Raw genomic sequence first — 18163 nt, 5'->3', positions numbered from 1 at the left:
ATAAAAGATGTTTACATATACATTCTTAATATCATGTTGTTACCTGAAATCATGTAACATAGCTGTGTGGTTTTTATATATATTATTTATATTATTATTTATATTATTTATATATTTTTATATATATTTTTTCAAATAGTTGTTCATGAATTTGTCCTGAACAGTTAAACTGTCTGCTGTTCTTCAGAAAAATTCTTCAGGTGCCAAAAACACAAAAATATTTTAGTTTTTATTGACTGTATGATTTTGAAATCCATCTTTTAACACCGAGGACGACCGAGGGAGTCATATGCAGCTATTACAGAATATTTCAAACGCTCGCTGATGCTCAGGATGCATTAAGTTCCAGGGGGTGAAAACTTTTGAACAGAATGAAGATTGTAATTTTTTTGCCTAAAAATCGTGTTTTTTTGTTTAGCACAACCCCTGGCTCTTAGTGCAACATTTCTTTCTTCCTGAGCATCAGTGAGCCTTTAAAACGTATAAGTCCCTCGATCATCCTCAGTGTGAACATATGGACCTTAAAATCACACAGTCATTTTTGGAAAGGGTTCAAATACACAAAAATGCTGGAAAACCAAAGAAGTTGTTGGGCCTGAAGGATTCTTCTGAAGAGCAGCAGGCGTTTTTATCCGTTCAGGACAAATGACTCATGAACACCTATCTCTGAACAAAAATACAGCTGTGGATCATTTAGCTAACAACGCCGTATTAAGAATCAAGGGGGTGTAAACTTTTGAAAGGGGTTAATAAATTCAACTGTCATTTTCTCTTGGGGACTATATGTAAACTATATGTGTTATTTGAAAATGTTTTTTCTGGTTTCTATGCAGTTTATCGGTCATTAAGGCCGAATGGTTTACTATATCAATAAATGTGAAGCAATGTTCACGCCAAGAAAATTAGTGGCAAAAATTTTGGTATGAACGAACGTGAGCGATTTATACTACAACACTACACTAGGTGGGATAGGATGCATTGTTTTGTTTAACAGAGTGGAAATTGACTGTGAAAAGCTACACTGTGTGTAAATAGGCCTTAAATGTTTGCATGAGTGTGTGTGTGTGTGTGTGTGTGTGTGTGTGTGTGTGTGTGTGTGTGTGTGAGAGACTCGGGTGTGAATGAATACGTGAAGCTTCACAGTGCCGTACTTCATGACATCTGATCCTTCTTTATACCAATCGTTATTAAAACGAGCCGGCTGGTTATTATTCAGAGTGCTGTAAATGTTTTCTGATTTGAAATCTCCTCGTAACCGAGTGTTTTTGTCTTGAACAGGGGATTTTATTAAAACGAAGCGGAAAGTCGCTTAATAAGGAGTGGAAGAAGAAATACGTCACTTTGTGTGACAACGGTCTGCTCACGTACCACCCCAGTTTACACGTGAGTGTGCTGTTAGAGATCAGATTCACTGATTTGTGTTTGATGCAAGTTCGTGCGTACGTGTTTAGCTATGGACCCCAAAAATTTCGCTCAGGAAATGCTAGTAAATTTTACAAATAATTATTGAGAATTGTCAGATAGCACAATGAATGAAACTTGAGTTTTGAAAGCATAAAAAATGAAATAATTCAACCATCTTTGCTGTATTTACAACTTAAAAAAATCACATCTACTGCTAAATGTTGGTTCCAAAAATGTCTCAAGATCACAAATATATATATATATATATATATATATATATATGTGTATGTGTGTGTGTGTGTGTGTGTGTGTGTGTGTGTAATAATTCAATCTGTTACTTTCTGGTTTCTTAATATAATTATATTAATAATATAATTAAGAATTATTGTACTTCATTAATAATACTTCATGGATTCCAGATCATAAAGATGCGTTTGGTCTGAGAATGCTTTTCATTTTATATACAGATTGTTGATAAAGATATGATTTTTCTTTGTTTTCTTCATCTTAGTTTTTGTGATTTCTCTCTCTCTCTCTCTCTCTTCTCTCTCTCTCTCTCTCTCTCTCTCTCTCACTCTCTTTTTCTCTCTCTCTCACTCTTTTTCTCTCTCTCTCTCTCTCTCTCTCTCTCTCTCTCTCTCTCTCTCTCTCTCTCTCTTTTTCTCTCTCTCTCTCTCTCTCTCTCTCTCTCTCTCTCTCTCTCTCTCTCTCTCTCTCTCTCTCTCTCTCTCTCTCTCTCTCTCTTTTTTCTCTCTCTCTCTCTCTCTCTCTCTCTCTTTCTCTCTCTCTCTCTCTCACTCTTTTTTTCTCTCTCTCTCTCTCTCTCTCTCTCTCTCTCTCTCTCTCTCTCTCTCTGTTTCTTCTTATTGTTTTGTTTTCGAATTCGAACCATGAAAATAATATTTTTTTCAAAGGAGAATATCACTCTTGGTTTACTTCATGTCAACAGAATGTTGCCTTTAGGTTTGGAGAACGTTCTCCCGACGTTCTTCTGCCAAGCTATCAGCGAACACTTTGACACTTTTGCATAGCATCACATTCCAGTTAAAAACGCCATGAAATCGATTACGCCGTTGACGTGGCAGAACGTTGGCGCGGGTTTTAATGAAATTTCCTTTGAATGCCTCCCAGTCAGGTTCGGTGTGAGCGAATCTTTGCTCTTTCTGGGGTGCTTTCTAGGTTTCCGGTAGCGCAGACGAGAGCCGGACCGGTCAGCTGCTCTCCGGTTTCTTACGGCGCTCGGTGCGGGAAATCCAGCGTTTTCTTCGCGCGGGACATTCATCTCTGTCAGAACCCCCGCGTCTTCTTAATACCTCCGAAAATCCCCTCTCTCCGCTTCTCCGGCTTTCTCACGTCCTTCTCCCTCATTTGCATACGCCTATCTTTGTTCTCGCGCTTTTAACGCAGGTTAGTAATTAATAAGGGCCTCCTAATTAAGATCCACCGGAGAAGTGGCGTACCTTGACCGTGCGAGATGCGTTACACGAGACGCGTTTATCGGCCTCCGCGGACTATGACCGAAATTAATACCTTGGCCAAACTCACGTCTCTCACATCAGCCAGCCGCGTGTTTATTAGCGACGTAGTGCGCATCTCATGCCAGCGATGTGTGTAATAGGCACGCGATGCCACGGGCGTCGTAGTCGTTAGAGACGTTTGGGTTTGGACACCTGTGGACCACTCGTTTAGCTCAACGAGAAAGACGGGCAGAGAGAGAGAGAGAGGCGGAAAAGGCGGTTTAATTTTGCGCCGCAGCCAGCCGAGCTATCCCACAATCCCCTTCTGTTAATTCTGTCTGCTACATCAATTAAATTGTTTGTAGAAACTAATTGAATATGGCTTAATCACACATCTTAATAGCTTTCTGCGCCTCAAACTGGCTGTTAATTCCAGCAATAAAATGGAATGAGAGCGCTCACTGGGTAATTAGTACTGAGGCTTTTGAAGAAATTAGTGCTTTATGGGGCGCAATAAAAGTGAAGAGGAGTTGGCGGGAGACTTCCGAGGCCGAAATCTCTGCTCGCCTCTTTTGTGCTGAGCGGGGTGATTTGCACCTTGGCTTAACCCATTTGCGATTCGCAAACTCCCATGAAAATGGAATAGCCCGGTTTAAATGGGAATGAGTACGCTCGCGGTCATTAATGCTAATTTCGCTAATCTTCGGCAGCGTGAAAACAGGTGAAACGCTAGATTTGCGTGGGCCCCGGTGCTGCTTCGATTGTCCAAAGCTGCTCTGTTTGGTTTAGAAGAGATGTAAAAGTTTCATCATTTAGGTTATAGATGCGGCGTATTTGCACGTTGTCTGATTTAAGTCTAAGTTGGTGGTGTGGTTTTTTTTCTTTGTGTGTGTTTTTTTTATTTTTTTAATGGAAAATTAAAACGAGGCAGCGAATGGTAAAAGTGCTGACAGTTATACACAGTTTCCTCTTGGAAATCTATAGTAGATTTCACAAATGTTTACAAAAAAGCGACACATTAGGTACTTTACATTAGTGACAGGCTGAGGCAGGAAGTGTTTTAAAAAATAGTCCATTTTCTTGAAAAATGTAAAAAAAAAAAAAATGTTTGTATGCTGTTCATTTTCAAAATATTGAAAATATGTCTCAATTTAAAAACGAAAGGTAGAAATGTTAGAACATACGTGAAATCCAGAACTTAAACTTTTAGTAAAGACTTAAATATGCGGGGGAAAAAAACACATAAATACCTAAAACCTTTAGAGATACCGAAGCAAGAAAAAAATTATTACAAGTATTCTTGCAGGTACCCTGTAAAAATGATTGCAATACTTTTTTACAAGAAAAAAAAAAAAAAAAAAAAAATATATATATATACATACAGAACAAATGTAATGCTTAATTCAGTGCATCACTTGCAATTGCTTTGTGAAATTTATTAACAATTCCTGAGTGAAAATTTTGCACCAGTTATATTTGCATTCATCTAAAAATGAGGCTGAAATAGTGTTCTAAAGTAGTGTTGTTTCTTCCTTTTTAATATTGAACTGAGTTGGAACTTGTTTAATTTTGAAACTTACTGAATAGATTCTGTCTTTTACAGCCTCATTCTCAGTGTGTCTACACACTTTAAATTTTTCCCGGCCTAGATCTAAAACTACACAACGTTACATTTTTCAGGACTACATGCAGAACGTCCACGGTAAAGAAATCGATTTGCTGCGGACGACGGTGAAGGTGCCTGGGAAGAGACCGCCCAGAGCGGTGGCGACGGTCGCCCCTACAGCCAGCCCCAAAACCAACGGACTGACCAAAGACCGCAGCACTTTACAACTCGGCATCGGGGCCACAAGTGAGTACTAACACCGTCACGGGGGTTCTGCATTTATTTATTTTGATGATATTCTGTGTACAGATTGTTGCAGCATTAAACCTAACATGAAATGGTGTTCGCAAGAATACTACAGCAGAAATTAATTTTATTCATCAGTAATTATTTGTATTGTGAAAAGTGAGTTCTATTTGAGTCAGCTGGAGGAATTGGTGATTTCAGCTAAAATAGGAAGCGTTTCAGAGGCAAAGGACAACTATGACAATAAGTTTAGTACGAGAATATGATTAAAATATATATATATATATATATATATATATATATATATATATATATATATATATATATATATATATATTTTTTTTTTTATATATATATATATATATATTTTTTTTTTTTAACATATATATATATATATATATATATATATATATATATATATATATATATATATATATATATATTAAAAATATATATATATATATATATGTGTAAATATATATGTATATTTAAATATATATATATATATATATATATATATATATATATATATAAATAATTAAATAAATAGAAAATAATTAAATAACAGCTAAATAACTTTGATGACTAATTTTTATAATTTTAATAATTTAGAATCTTTACATGCATTCTCAAAGAAAATCCCATAAAATAATCTGAAATAATTATTCACAGTTGCCAAATGAGTATTAAAAAATGTACATTTTTATTACATTTAAAATGCATTTGTTTTAAAATGTGTATTTTGTACGCCAGAAACTTTAGACCTTTATAATGATTTTTAAATATAATTATTTAACAAACCACAATTCGTGTTTTTTATTAAAAAAATGTCAGATAACGCTTTACTTAAAGCCTTATGTATAATGAAATATGTACATTATAATGCAAAGAACAATGCAATTCATACATTAATAATTCTGCATTAAACATAAAGTGTTTTAAAGAAAGTCCTCATTTAAAAACTTGCCGTAGTTTTTAAAATATATAAAAAATCAGTAACTATTTGAGCAAATTGTCATTGATATTAATTCAGAAAACATGTTCGATTCGTTGTACTGCTGGTTTTCATTTTTGCCCTGCGAGAACCAGATTTACTCTGCGTTCACTTGAGAGGGAGTTTGGGAAGGTATAATTGGATTTAGAGAGCTGAGATCAAGTGTAATTAATAAAAAACAGGAACAACTTTCTCCAGGGGCTCTGCAAGCTGGCACGACCGCTGTGGAAACACAACCGGCCAGGACCTCCGCTTCACTTAGCTGGGGCTAATTGCTTTTGCACCATTAAAGACAGGTCAGCAAGGGCTTCTGGGAATTGCAGTTTTCTGGCTGGTGTCCAGTCTTGTGTTGGATAGGGACGGGGGTTTATTAGTCACAGAGGCATAAGGAGCATTTGTCAGTGTTGCTGGGCCGCATGAATCGGAGAAGTTGATATTGCTTTCAGGTTGGCGACTAATTAACCTTCAGTCGACTGCAGAGGAGAGGGTGAACGTAAGGTTAAAAGGAGGAGAATTGTGGGGCATGCGGACCTGAAATAGTCACAACATCTGGAGCTGTTTTATTCAAGCTACAGAAAATAGAGATTTCTGGGTAAAAAGCTCAAACGTGGCCTCGGGCAGCAGATACACACATATAAGAGCGTTAGTTAAGACTGGTTACGTTTGTATTGAGGTAATGCATCACAGAAAATCAATATGAATTTTTTTTTATATTTTTATATTAAAGCCTATTTTTGGTTTTATTGAGCACAGTATTCCAAGTAATCGTCTTTATAATCTTTCTATATGTAAATATTATTACTAACTTTCCTCCCAAATTATTTTTTTATTTAGTTGATAAAAATAACATTTTAGTTTGATAACAAAAATGTAAAAAAAGTTTTTTTGTAAAATGTTAAAACATTTGCATTTATTTGTTGCATATAATTTGTTAATAGTGTCACATACATGTTATCGACTATTCTAATAACCTAATATTAAAACTAAATTACAAATTACAGAAAAAAACCCAACAAATATTATACTAAATATATATATTTTGTGACTAAATTAGCTGAAAAAAAAAAAACTAACTCAAATGTTCATATTCTATAATCCGTTCCTGACATAAAATCAATGTCTTCTACTTTTTCATTCTGTGCAACTTGGAAACGCGTCACGTTTAGGAACGATGTTGACTTCAATCATTGGTTTTGTGATTTTGAGCAGTTCTTATAGCAGCGTTTTGCGTTTCGTTCCACACTGGCGGTTCTGAGGTGGCTGTTTATTAGTGTTATTTTACACATACGCCATTTGACCTTCGTTTTAGCGCAAATCCACTCCGTAATGCTCGGGGTCCCGTTTTGACACGGCCCCGCTCTCCGCGTCTCCCTCTTCCACTCCGCGCCGTATTAAAGGAAAATTGCGTTAATTTCCACTCGAGAGGGAAAAGGTTACGATTCGCGGTGGGCCTCCGCCGAGTGGAGGACGTACACTTGATTATGCAATCTGATTTTGATTTCATTAGGCATGCAATTGATGCGAGGGAACAAAGGGGTAATTTTTCATTCATGGCGGTCTAGCTGAGCCCTGTCTTTTTCTCTAGTCTGTAATTCATACACTTCCCCCTGATCTAAAGACCATTAGGAGCTCTGGGGGGGGGTGTGGGATTGAGGAGATGAGGGGGGGGAAAAGAAAGAGTGAGGGAGTGAAGGAGCGCAAATGAATGAACGCATGTGTCCGCAAGTAAAAGAGTCTGTCTCGATGAGGCCCGGTCTAATCTTTCTGCTAAGTATTCACCGGAACCGTTTTAAATATGATCATTCTGCAAGCGTGCGTTCAGTTGTGTCACCGCTGACAGATATATAATATCAGAGCGCTAATGGGCCTGCCTATCAGATTTAATCAATGACATCTGCTGTAGAGGTGTGTGTGTGTGTGTGTGAGGCGCTCGTGTTCATTTACGTGTAGTACATAAGATGCAGGCTGTCCTCGTGAACTAAGATGTAGCTTGTGCACTGATGGAACGATATGCTGTGTCTGTGCGATGTTTAGTCGTTTTGAGATGGTCGCAGTGGTCGAGAAAATCTAGCCCCACTTCGTATTAGGAAGGCTTAGGTAGTTGCGTTCGGTACAATGCACTTGTTTTAGATTGTACTTATATTCAATGCGTTTATATACATAATATCTGCAATACATTATCAAGCAATTATCAGCTCTTATTATATCAGGTGTGAGCAGATTGGTTTTTTTTTCCATTTATCTGTAGCTTTGACTATAAACCAATGGGTCTGGTTATTTTAGAGGTGATCGTAGTGGCCAAAAGTGGCAGAGTTGGTTAAACAAAACAGGTTTTACCATTTTCAGCGGGTAGTGAATGTGGTCTGTTTTAAATACGGTTTAGAATTGTCCTTGAATTTTTAGGATTTTAGATAATCCAATAAATTACGTGATTTTTGGTTGTTTTGAAGGTGGTCACATTGGATATTTTTTTGTACGTAATGTTAGTTTTTAAAGCCGGTTGCGGATTTTGTTGATAAATAGTGCATGTTTTCATAACTTTTTTATTTATCTGTTTGTTTGTTTTTTTCAAATTGCAATAAACCAATATATCAGCTGATATCTGATTATTTTAAAGATGATCGTATTGGCTGATAAGTGTGGAGCTGGCTGAACTATGAACACCCTATGTTCATTTTTTAATCTACTTTTTAATCTCTCTTTTTAAGACTCCATTTTTTGTCCGTGGATAAGAGAGTGTTGTCTATTTTCAAATCATTTTTTGAATGTTTCTTGAGTTTTTGGTTGTGATAAACCAAAACATTAGTTGACATTTGGTTGTTCTAAGGGTGATTGCAATGGTTGATATCTTGGATCTTTTTTGATAGATAATTGCGTGTTTTATGTTTGCATTTTTTTTAAAGCTGCAATAAACTAACCAAGTATCAGCTGATTTATTGGTTTAGAGGTCATCATATTGGCAGATAACTCTGCAGATGGCTAAACAGAAGAGGTTTGGTCAGTATTTTCTGTTTTTCCATATTATTTTTTTTTATTTTCATGTATTTTATTATTTTTTTCAAGACTTTTTAAAGAGAGACTGATAAATCTTCTAATAGTTAGTATTTTCAAATTATCGCTTGATTGATAAAAGACCAATTGTTTTCAATCATGCATAGGCTAAAATGTTTAATTTACTTTATACAGTTGTGAAAATAATCAGTTTAAAAATACTTTTTTAAATCTATTTTATTTATTTGTTTTTTGGTGAATTTTACTGTATTTTTCTTTGTGCAGTTAGTTGAGTTTAATGCAAAAACTCTGTTTAAAACTTACCAAATTAAGCAAGTTTAAAATGCTTTGGCAGTTGAAAAACTCCTGACTACAGTTTAGTAAGCGCAGTGAGAATATACGTCTTTTTTTATGAGAATTTTATATATCGGCGTAATAACGGCCATCCGTCTATCTAGCCATCCACATCAGCATCAACCAAATTTTTTCGTCTCCAAACCTGAAGTCAATCCCAGATCCCTCCAAATGAACAGTGTTGATGCGTTTGTGTGTATAAATGTCCTCATCCGGCACTTTTATGATCGAGTCCCCTTTAACGACACTTTACCACGTACGTTAGTCTCTTTCAATAATGGCGCAATCATTTCGGCTGCTCTTTTATATGTGAGGAGGAAATAAGATGTTTTGTACGTCGCAAGTCTTTCCAAAACGCTTTCAGACGCTTATTATCCAACACGCCGCTCGGAATCGAATGGACGCCATTTCAAGCCACGCGCTCTCAAAGTTGTGGCTGGAGATGTGGGTTTATTGGTTGTCGCGACGTTTCCGCCAAGGCCCGCCGTATATTTCCAATGTCGAGATCATTGCGGTTCGCGCAAACGGACACAATGTAATCCGTACGTCTTTCCGAGCGGTTCATCCAGGCAGCTGTCGGTTTGTAAGGGCGTCTCGGTTGCCGTTTGGTCTTGACCCCGAAGAGCGGATGATCTAACGAACCCCAACCCCCTCCGCCTGACCCCTCCCCGCCCTCTCCTCCACATTAGCATGGATGCTTCATTATCTCCGCACTTGTATATAATGGCAGCGGCGGCTCGGAGGGTCAGGGCTCGCTCCACGGCTCATCAGCCATCTGACAGCGCTCGGCGAGAGAAACGAGGAAAGATGAGGAGAAATCATCGCCACCCCCTGCTAATCCATCGCCTCTACTTAACACCACAACCTCAGGCCTCCCCGCGCTAGGACCCTAATACTTAGCCTAATAGCATGTACGGATAGCAAGAAAAGTGCATTTCGGCGCAATCTGATTTTGATTTGACCGCGTGTACATGCATGCAAAACAGAACTGATAAAGCAGGGAATTTCAGCGAAACATTGCGCTTCTTTTTGACGCCAGTAGCACCAAACAGAACTGCAAATATAACTTGATCGTGTCCTATGAAGAAAAAAATTATTATTGTATTAGTAATGTTATAATATTTATGATGCACATTTAATTTTATAAATATAATGCGTAAATGACGTTTTTTGGTAGATTATTTTCTGGTTTTACAGACGAGTCTTAAGGCTGGTCCCAGACTAAAAAGCATGTTCAAGTTGTTCTAACTGAGAATAAACTGCACTGAAGGATATTAAAACATGCACAGATGCAACAAGGCGTTTTATTAAAAGCTGTTTAAATGCCTAAAACCTAGTCCTGGCTTAAGATGAGATCTGTCTGTAAACCTGGGCCTTTATATTTAGTTTTTTGGCAACACTTTATTTTACAGTTTTTTAATTAAGCACAAAAAAATCAATGCCGTATTTAACACTTATTTAACTTACTTAACACCTATCTTACTAACTATTAATAAGCAGCTAATTAAGAATTTATTGAGGGCTTAACAAATGTTACCTATTCTAAAGTGTTTAGTATTTTATTTAATTTTTATAGATTAGGTCTTATTTATGGCATTTATTTTATATTTAAAGTACATAATATTATAATACATTTTTATAGAATTCATCTCATAAGTATATAAATTAATTTTGATAGATACATAACATAGTATAATGAAAATGTATGATGATGAAATCAACATATTATTATATATATATATAGTAAATACATATACATGTTAAAGCTGCAGTTCGTAACTTTTTTTGGTTAAAAGTGAACCAAAATCCATATTTGAGCAAGTAAATAACTAGATAAACCTAAAGAAGCTGTCAACAAAAACTGCCAGTTTGAAGGGAGCATAGTTTGCTTTTTGGGTTAAAAGAATTTCTTAAATATGGATGATGTGACAGTTAGAGATTATACTGTACAGAAATATAAATCTACATTCTAATACACTTAATAATTAATCATTTGAGAATGAAGTACAGCAATAATAATCATTTGCTAATTAAGCATGGTTTACTTAGATGGCGACGAGAAGGCAAAACTTACAGACTGCATCTTAATGATATAATTTATGTATATGTAATATATTAAGGAATAACAGTACAATATATGTGTTAAATGTATGTGCCATAGTTACTACCGTGATGCTTAAGTGTTGCGTGCGGTTGCCAGGTTGTTGCAAATGCACCAATGATTGTTTCCAAACAAGTTTTCCACCCACTTTTTACTTCTACTAATAAACGGTGTACATGTCCTGGAGACTTTTGACTCTTTTGTCTGTGTTTGTGAGAATTTGCCCCTCATGGTCACCTCTAGCTCTGCGCTCGTGTGTGAAGTGGCAGGAGATCTCTGTACAGTCTTTGCCCTGCGCTCTCCTCTGATTTTCTCCACATTGTAATTGCATTATCCCCTTTTTTATGCAGAATTGTTCTCTGGGGACTAATTGATGGAGACATGTTTAATTCATCAATCATTAGCATCAAATTTGACAATTAGTGATGATTGTTGAATTCTTGATGGAGATGAGGCATGGTTAGGGGCTTATTTTGTCTTTTTTTTTTTTTTTTTTTTTTTACCAGCCAAGCCAGAAAGAACAAAATAAAATCATAAATAACAAGAGTGTGATATTATGTGCTTAAGGAGTTGTTTTGGAGATGGAATATTGGACTGTTGTTTCATTTAGTTGATTTGGAGACATGTCCGCCTTAGATATGAATTACTTTTCATCCAACACTCATTTCTGATTTCTGAATTTCTATATATACACTAAATATAAAAAACATATAACATGTTTAATAGCGAGAGAGAGAGAGAGAGAGAGAGAGAGAGAGAGAGAGAGAGAGAGAGAGAGAGAGAGAGAGAGAAAGGAAGAGAGATTTGCATCCAAAATAAGTTTCTTTACATTATATTTATGTGTGCTGTGTATATTTATTATTAAACACACATACAGTATATATGTAAAAATATTAATGTATATACATTTTTGTTTATATTTTAATATTTTTATATTTCATATATATATATATATATATATATATATATATATATATATATATATATTTTTTTTTTTTTTTTTTTTTTTTTTTATATATATGAACTTTATATATACATAATAAACATAACCAGTATACACATATAAACAAAAACTTTTTTTGCACTATATATCTTCATTAATAATGCATTAAATTAGTTGTTACAATTTTTTAAAACATTAACCATTTAATTTTTTTTTTAGATTACATATTTATATTTTAGTCTGTAGTGTCTTCAACACCAGTTAGTGGTTTAAATACATTTAAATACATTGTTGCAGGTTTTTATGAGCGTTAAAGGAGCATCATTGATACTCCAATAGGTTCATGAACGCATAGTTCATAAGCAATTTGCTTTGAAACAATAATTACCTCTTCTGTAGGATGCCAATATCATACGGCATTGATCCGAGTAATAGCGGCGTCTTGTTTGATTCATCGGTAAGGGATGTAGTCAGGGGCAATATTATGACAGAATTAATAAAAATCTTCTCTTCAACAATACTGGTGTGATTACATGTCTCCGAACAGACAAATATAAGAATAACCCTCTATTCTTTCAATTACTCCCGAATTACTACTGATTGTGTGAAGACGCTTTTTTGCCAGGCGCCAAAGTAAACTGCGAAGAACAGACTCTTGTTAGCCTAATGCGTCCTAACCATTAGCGAGAGTAATAAGTGTATCAAATTCACATAATCATGTCTAATTAGTATCAGTAATTATCTTGTTGGGTGCGAGAATATTAATCTTGCGGTCCCCATAGGGGAAGGGCGTCTCTTGCAGGGAGAGAGCGATAGAGCTTCAACCTCACGCTGTGGAGTACTTGCTAAATTAGCATGCTCCAAATCAGCGCTGCCGAGGGAGGGGAGCGAAGGGAACGCGTCGGAGAAAAAGGCAAAATTGCATAAAGCGAAAAACAACAGAGAAAAGTTTAGTCCCACTGTGAAATGCATTAGAGCCTAGTAAATAAAATATCAATGTTTTCCGTGTGCTCTTCAAGTTTTTCTGTCGACGTGCACGTGGGTAAAACTTTTAAACGGGTTTCGTCTTCGCAGAGTCTGCCGTTTCTTAAAGCCTCGGGGCGACCGAAAAGCGTAAGAACGGGCTGACGGCAGTATCGAGCCGATTTGAAAATGAGCCGAGCCGATGTTGGGTCTTAAAGGGGAAACGGGCAGGAAAATCCATCCGAACCTGACCTTGAGTCTGAAATGTGGAGATTTATGTATTAGCGGGCGTCTCTGTCAAGCGGGGCGCCGGTTTTTGGGGTAACGGGAGGGAAGGACCCCTGACACGGACGGGCCCTTGGATCTGCTGATTGAAGCCGGGGAGGCCCGTCAGCGCAGCCGCCGCCGCCGCCGGGAGAGATGGATGTGTCAGGCAGAGAGTGGGGGAGAGCTAATTACCGTTCCGAGTGTATCTTGTTAATTAAGGGCTAATTAGTGGCAGAAACGCAGAGGGAGCTGGGTAGAGAGACGGGTGAGGCGCTGACTGCTCATGTAGCACGGAGACAGACGAGCGCCGATGAGATCTTTACTGTAACTTCTTAAGCGCGCGTGGTTGATACTTTTAGGTTCTCATCTCTTCTGTAGGACAACGGCGCTTCTGAGGTTGTTTGCCGATTGGCTTCAGGTTACAGTAATAACTTCAGAACACTTGTTAACTATTAACCATGACTTTTCCTTCAATAGACTGTTAATTAGCTGCTTATTAATAGTTAGTAAGGTGGTTGTTAAGGTATTGCGTAAGATGAGGATGCAGAATATGATCATGTAGAATGAGGCATTAATATGTGCTTAATTACAACTAATAAATGGCTAATATTGTAGTAATATGCATGCTAATAATCAACGAATAGGTGTAACCGTAAAATAAAGTGTTACCACTAAAACGTAGTTTTGCCATAGTTTTTATGCATACTATAGTTATTTTGACTTGTGGCATAAAGTATGATTTACATTTACAGAAAGTGGTGCTTTGGGGTTTTTGTTTAAGGGATAATTCACCCAGTCATTTGCACTCCTTCATTCTGTCCAAACCTGTATGAGTTTCAGAAGAACATATTTAGTTGACCAAACACTTGACGGTACCCATTGACTTCGAAAGCACGGGGGAAAAGGGAAGTCAGTGGCTACCCTTAAATGTGGACTATACTTTTGAGTAAATAAGCTAATCACAAAAAAAAAAAAAAAAAAAAAAAAAGGTAAATACGATGGTGAATGAATATAGTAGTCATTTAGTACTATGGTATACATGTATGCCTTGAATGTAACTAAAATTACTTTGAGATAAATATGTTATCAGTTCATGCGTTCCCTGGGAATCGAACCCATGGCTATGTCGTTGCTAGCGCTGTTCTCTAATGTTTGTCACATTTACTGATAATGGATCATTTACACTGCCCGAAAAAAGTTACTACTATATGCGCTTTAGGTACTAATATGTATTAAAACATCGTCATATACACTAAACTGTGCTTATTAGTAACTTAAAACTTCATGTTAGTACCTTTTCAAAGTGTACTGTCCCAAGGGCATTATATTTTTTAACTTTTTGCAGAGTGTATTATATATACTTTTGGTGCTAATATGTACGCTAACATGCCCTCCTATGTACTAATATACCCGCAAAGCCCTGTGAAGCGTGATCTGAAGGTCTCTCTAACTGAATTTCTCTCTGTTTGTCAGGCACTCCTCACTCTAACAGCAGCAGTTCTCTGCAGTCCGGGGGCTCGGCGGCTGGCGTGGCTTTGGGCACCAGCAAAGAGGGCATGCACCAGCGCTCGTTCTCCGTGTCCAGCGCAGAACAGTGGAGTGAGGCCGTTATCAGCACCGCAGCAGGTCAGAGGAAAAGCACCTCACTGCAGACACTTTTAATGTGAGGTTGTTTTTCGCATCGGTCGTCGATGGAGGCAGTATGCACCAGTTGTACCAAATTAGTGCAACAGCATGCAATGAATGCATCAATGCATGTGATTTTAGTGTGTATTTTCTATATAATGTACCGTGCCAAAAGATTTTTGTTGAATATTTAGCTATAGCTGTGTAAACTATAGCTATAGCAAGTTTAACTTTTCCCTAATAGCAAATTAAAATCCGCGATTTTGCGTGATGTGTCATGACTCTGAAAATAGTTCAAACATGTATCAAGAGATTATGTTGCTCGGAAAAGAGAAAAAGGTCAAATTTGCCATCACTTCCTCAGCGGTTGTATTAGAAACGGCTTTAATTAGTTTAAATGTAATAAAACATCAAGTATAGTGTCGTAAATGTAATGTACAGGTCAAAAGTTTGAAAGCAGTGCTTTTCAACATTGACAACACAGTAAGGACGCTGAAAAATTCAGCTTTGCATCACAGGAATAAATTAAAACGTAAAATTGATTAAAATAGGAAACGCTTATTTTAACTTGAAATAATATTTCACGGTATTTTTTAGCAAATTCAGCCTTGGTGAGAAGCAAAGGTATTCAAAATCGTTTGGCTCGTAGTGTGCATAACTGCTAGGTTAACAGTGCTAATAACTGCAAGTGCTTCGACACATTCACAGCCCACGAAAAAACGAACCGTAAACCAAATCCAACCCGAGCAAGCTTGCATTCGACTACCTCTGCATCTGAAAGCAACGCCCACGTCCACATCAAAATCCACTTAACAACCCAAACATAAAGCCCGCCCTATGTTATTCATTTATTTATTTAAAATAATTAAATGAAATAATCGTATACACAGTAAGTAATGAAAGATTAATTTCATCGTGTCTTCAAGCCAGTCAGAATAGTCCAGCGACTGCTCTTTGTTTTGCGTCAAACCGAAGGTTTCAACACGTTAAAGCCAGTAGTCTATTAGTATTAGTAACTGTATGGCACTTTGGTTTATTACTTGTATCAGTGGTTGTGCTGTTAACAAGCCAATCGCTAATCAGGATAATTTGGTAATTGCGGCTTTTTAATGGCAACTCTGGTCCCGCCACCAACTGCAAATAGTTTTTCCATTTCACCTATCCTCTCTCTCTCTCTCTCTCTCTCTCTCTCTCTCTCTCTCTATCCTGTCAATGCACTTGAGTGAAGTCAAATAATATATTTGCCGGGCGTAACAACGCTGCACATTTTTCCCCCCGTCTTCACTACTTCTTTTTTTCCCCTCCCGCGTTGGAAAATGAATGCTTTACGGGGACAACATTCATCACTGGTTATTTCCCTCTCTTTGTCGGCTGGCAGTAAAAAAGCACTTAAATGCACATCAACAGAATAACAGTCATTTCCATGCATGTTTGCGCACTCGTCGTTCTCATTAGCGGCTGCTCTGTTTCCCCCTCCGCCCCGCGCTTATCGCCCTCTCTGTTTCTGTCTCTCGCCCTCTCTCTCTCTTTCTCTCCTCCCCCCCTCCTTCTGTTAGGGTCCCAGGGGCCCCGCTAGTTTAAAGAGCGCTCTTTACGAGCAAAATGGAGGCCCCGCCGCGTGGCCCCGTGGTGTCGCAGACAGAACACGACGCCGCGCGACACTCGCCCTTCTCTGCTCGTCTCTGCTTGTCGAACAATCAATTTCAGCCCCACTCCGCCATCGGCCCCCCGTCTACACCCATCAGCTCCACATCCTAAAGCAGAATTACTCAAAGCGGCCGTAGCCACAAAATGAGCTGCATATGTGTGTGTGTGTGTGTGTGTGACAAAGCACTTCATTAGGCCCTGGTGTAAAATAGTTATTGTCACACACAAGCACGCATATTCAGACTTTTAGCTGTATCAGGATTTGGTGGATGCATTTTCTCTATGACCTGTTACCCATCAGCCTCTCGGTTCCTGCGTTTACTGAGAGTATTATAGCTTTACAGATCATAATAGAGATAATAGAGTTTTACAACGGAGATCTTGGGAAAGAGCACACCTAGAGAAAACCTTGTTTGTTGGGTACAAGATTGCAGGGGTTTTTTCTGTTTTGTCGCACATATTCATGGTTGGACATACATACTGAACTAGTTGTTCAACAGATGACTAGTTGACTTGTGAGAAAGATGCACTGATATTTAATTACTTATTAGATACTGATACGCCAGTAATTACGTTCATGCTATGGAAATTCTAATTTACAGTATATTATATATGTGTATATATATATATATATATATATATATATATATATATATATATATATAGATATATATATATATATATATATATGTATATATATATATATATGTATATATATATATATATATATATATATATATATATATATATATATATATATATATATATATATATATATATATATATATATATATATATATATATATATATATATATATATATATATATATATATATATATATATATATATATACACACATACATCCTTGATGAACGCAAGTTTTAATTTCTTTCTAGACAAAATCTTACCCCAAAAACCAAGCTGCATTGCACAAAAAAAGATACAATATTTTTTTATCTATACAATACAAAACATGATTACGCTTCATTGACTTTCAGTGCATGGTAGATGATCTTTTGTGCTGGAACGACATATATCTGCGACTGCGTATAGTCAGGGATGTTTTACGCAAATTCACATTTGATGCCTATTTAGGTGTTAAACGGATCTTAAGCAAGCCCCAGTCATGCCATTATCCTTGTCAAGGGTTGAAGGTCAACCAGCAGATCAGGACTGTTGAGATGAGCAGCGGTAGATTAATAATCTTCTCAAACAGTAACTATTTCCATATGATGTGAGTGTTGTTCTCTCTCTGAGCTACAGCCTCTGAATACTGATCCTTCTGATTAAATCTGCACTCTGCTCTTAGTTATACCTGTGCTGCGCGTTATAGAGAGTGTGTCTGCAGTGTGTGTGTGTGTGTGTGTGTGTGTGTGTGTGTGTGTGTGTGTGTGTGTGTGTGTGTTATCTCTTAATTATATTCTGTACTTCACATGTATCAAATATCTCTTAATTATGTTGTGTACTTCACTAGTGTTTTACTTAGGACGTTCAGTTTTTATAAAAGAACAGGTTTTTACATTTTCGGAAAATGCAGTTGTTAGGACGTTCAGCGTGGTTACC

General features: G+C 36.9%; 1 protein-coding gene across 1 annotated transcript in view; it reads left to right on the top strand.

Annotated features, from left to right (window-relative positions):
* agap3 (ArfGAP with GTPase domain, ankyrin repeat and PH domain 3) overlaps positions 1–18163 on the top strand; it is an 86910-nt gene that overhangs the window by 32256 nt on the left and 36491 nt on the right. Inside the window, 3 exon segments of the mRNA XM_043225947.1 lie at positions 1279–1383; positions 4542–4713; positions 14800–14952. Coding sequence (XP_043081882.1) covers positions 1279–1383; positions 4542–4713; positions 14800–14952 — 430 coding nt within the window.

Source organism: Puntigrus tetrazona, chromosome 24 (genome assembly GCF_018831695.1).
Source record: "Puntigrus tetrazona isolate hp1 chromosome 24, ASM1883169v1, whole genome shotgun sequence".
Lineage (NCBI taxonomy): Eukaryota > Metazoa > Chordata > Actinopteri > Cypriniformes > Cyprinidae > Puntigrus > Puntigrus tetrazona.
Note: the sequence above shows the minus strand (reverse complement) of the source record. Positions and strands in the feature narration are given on the sequence as shown.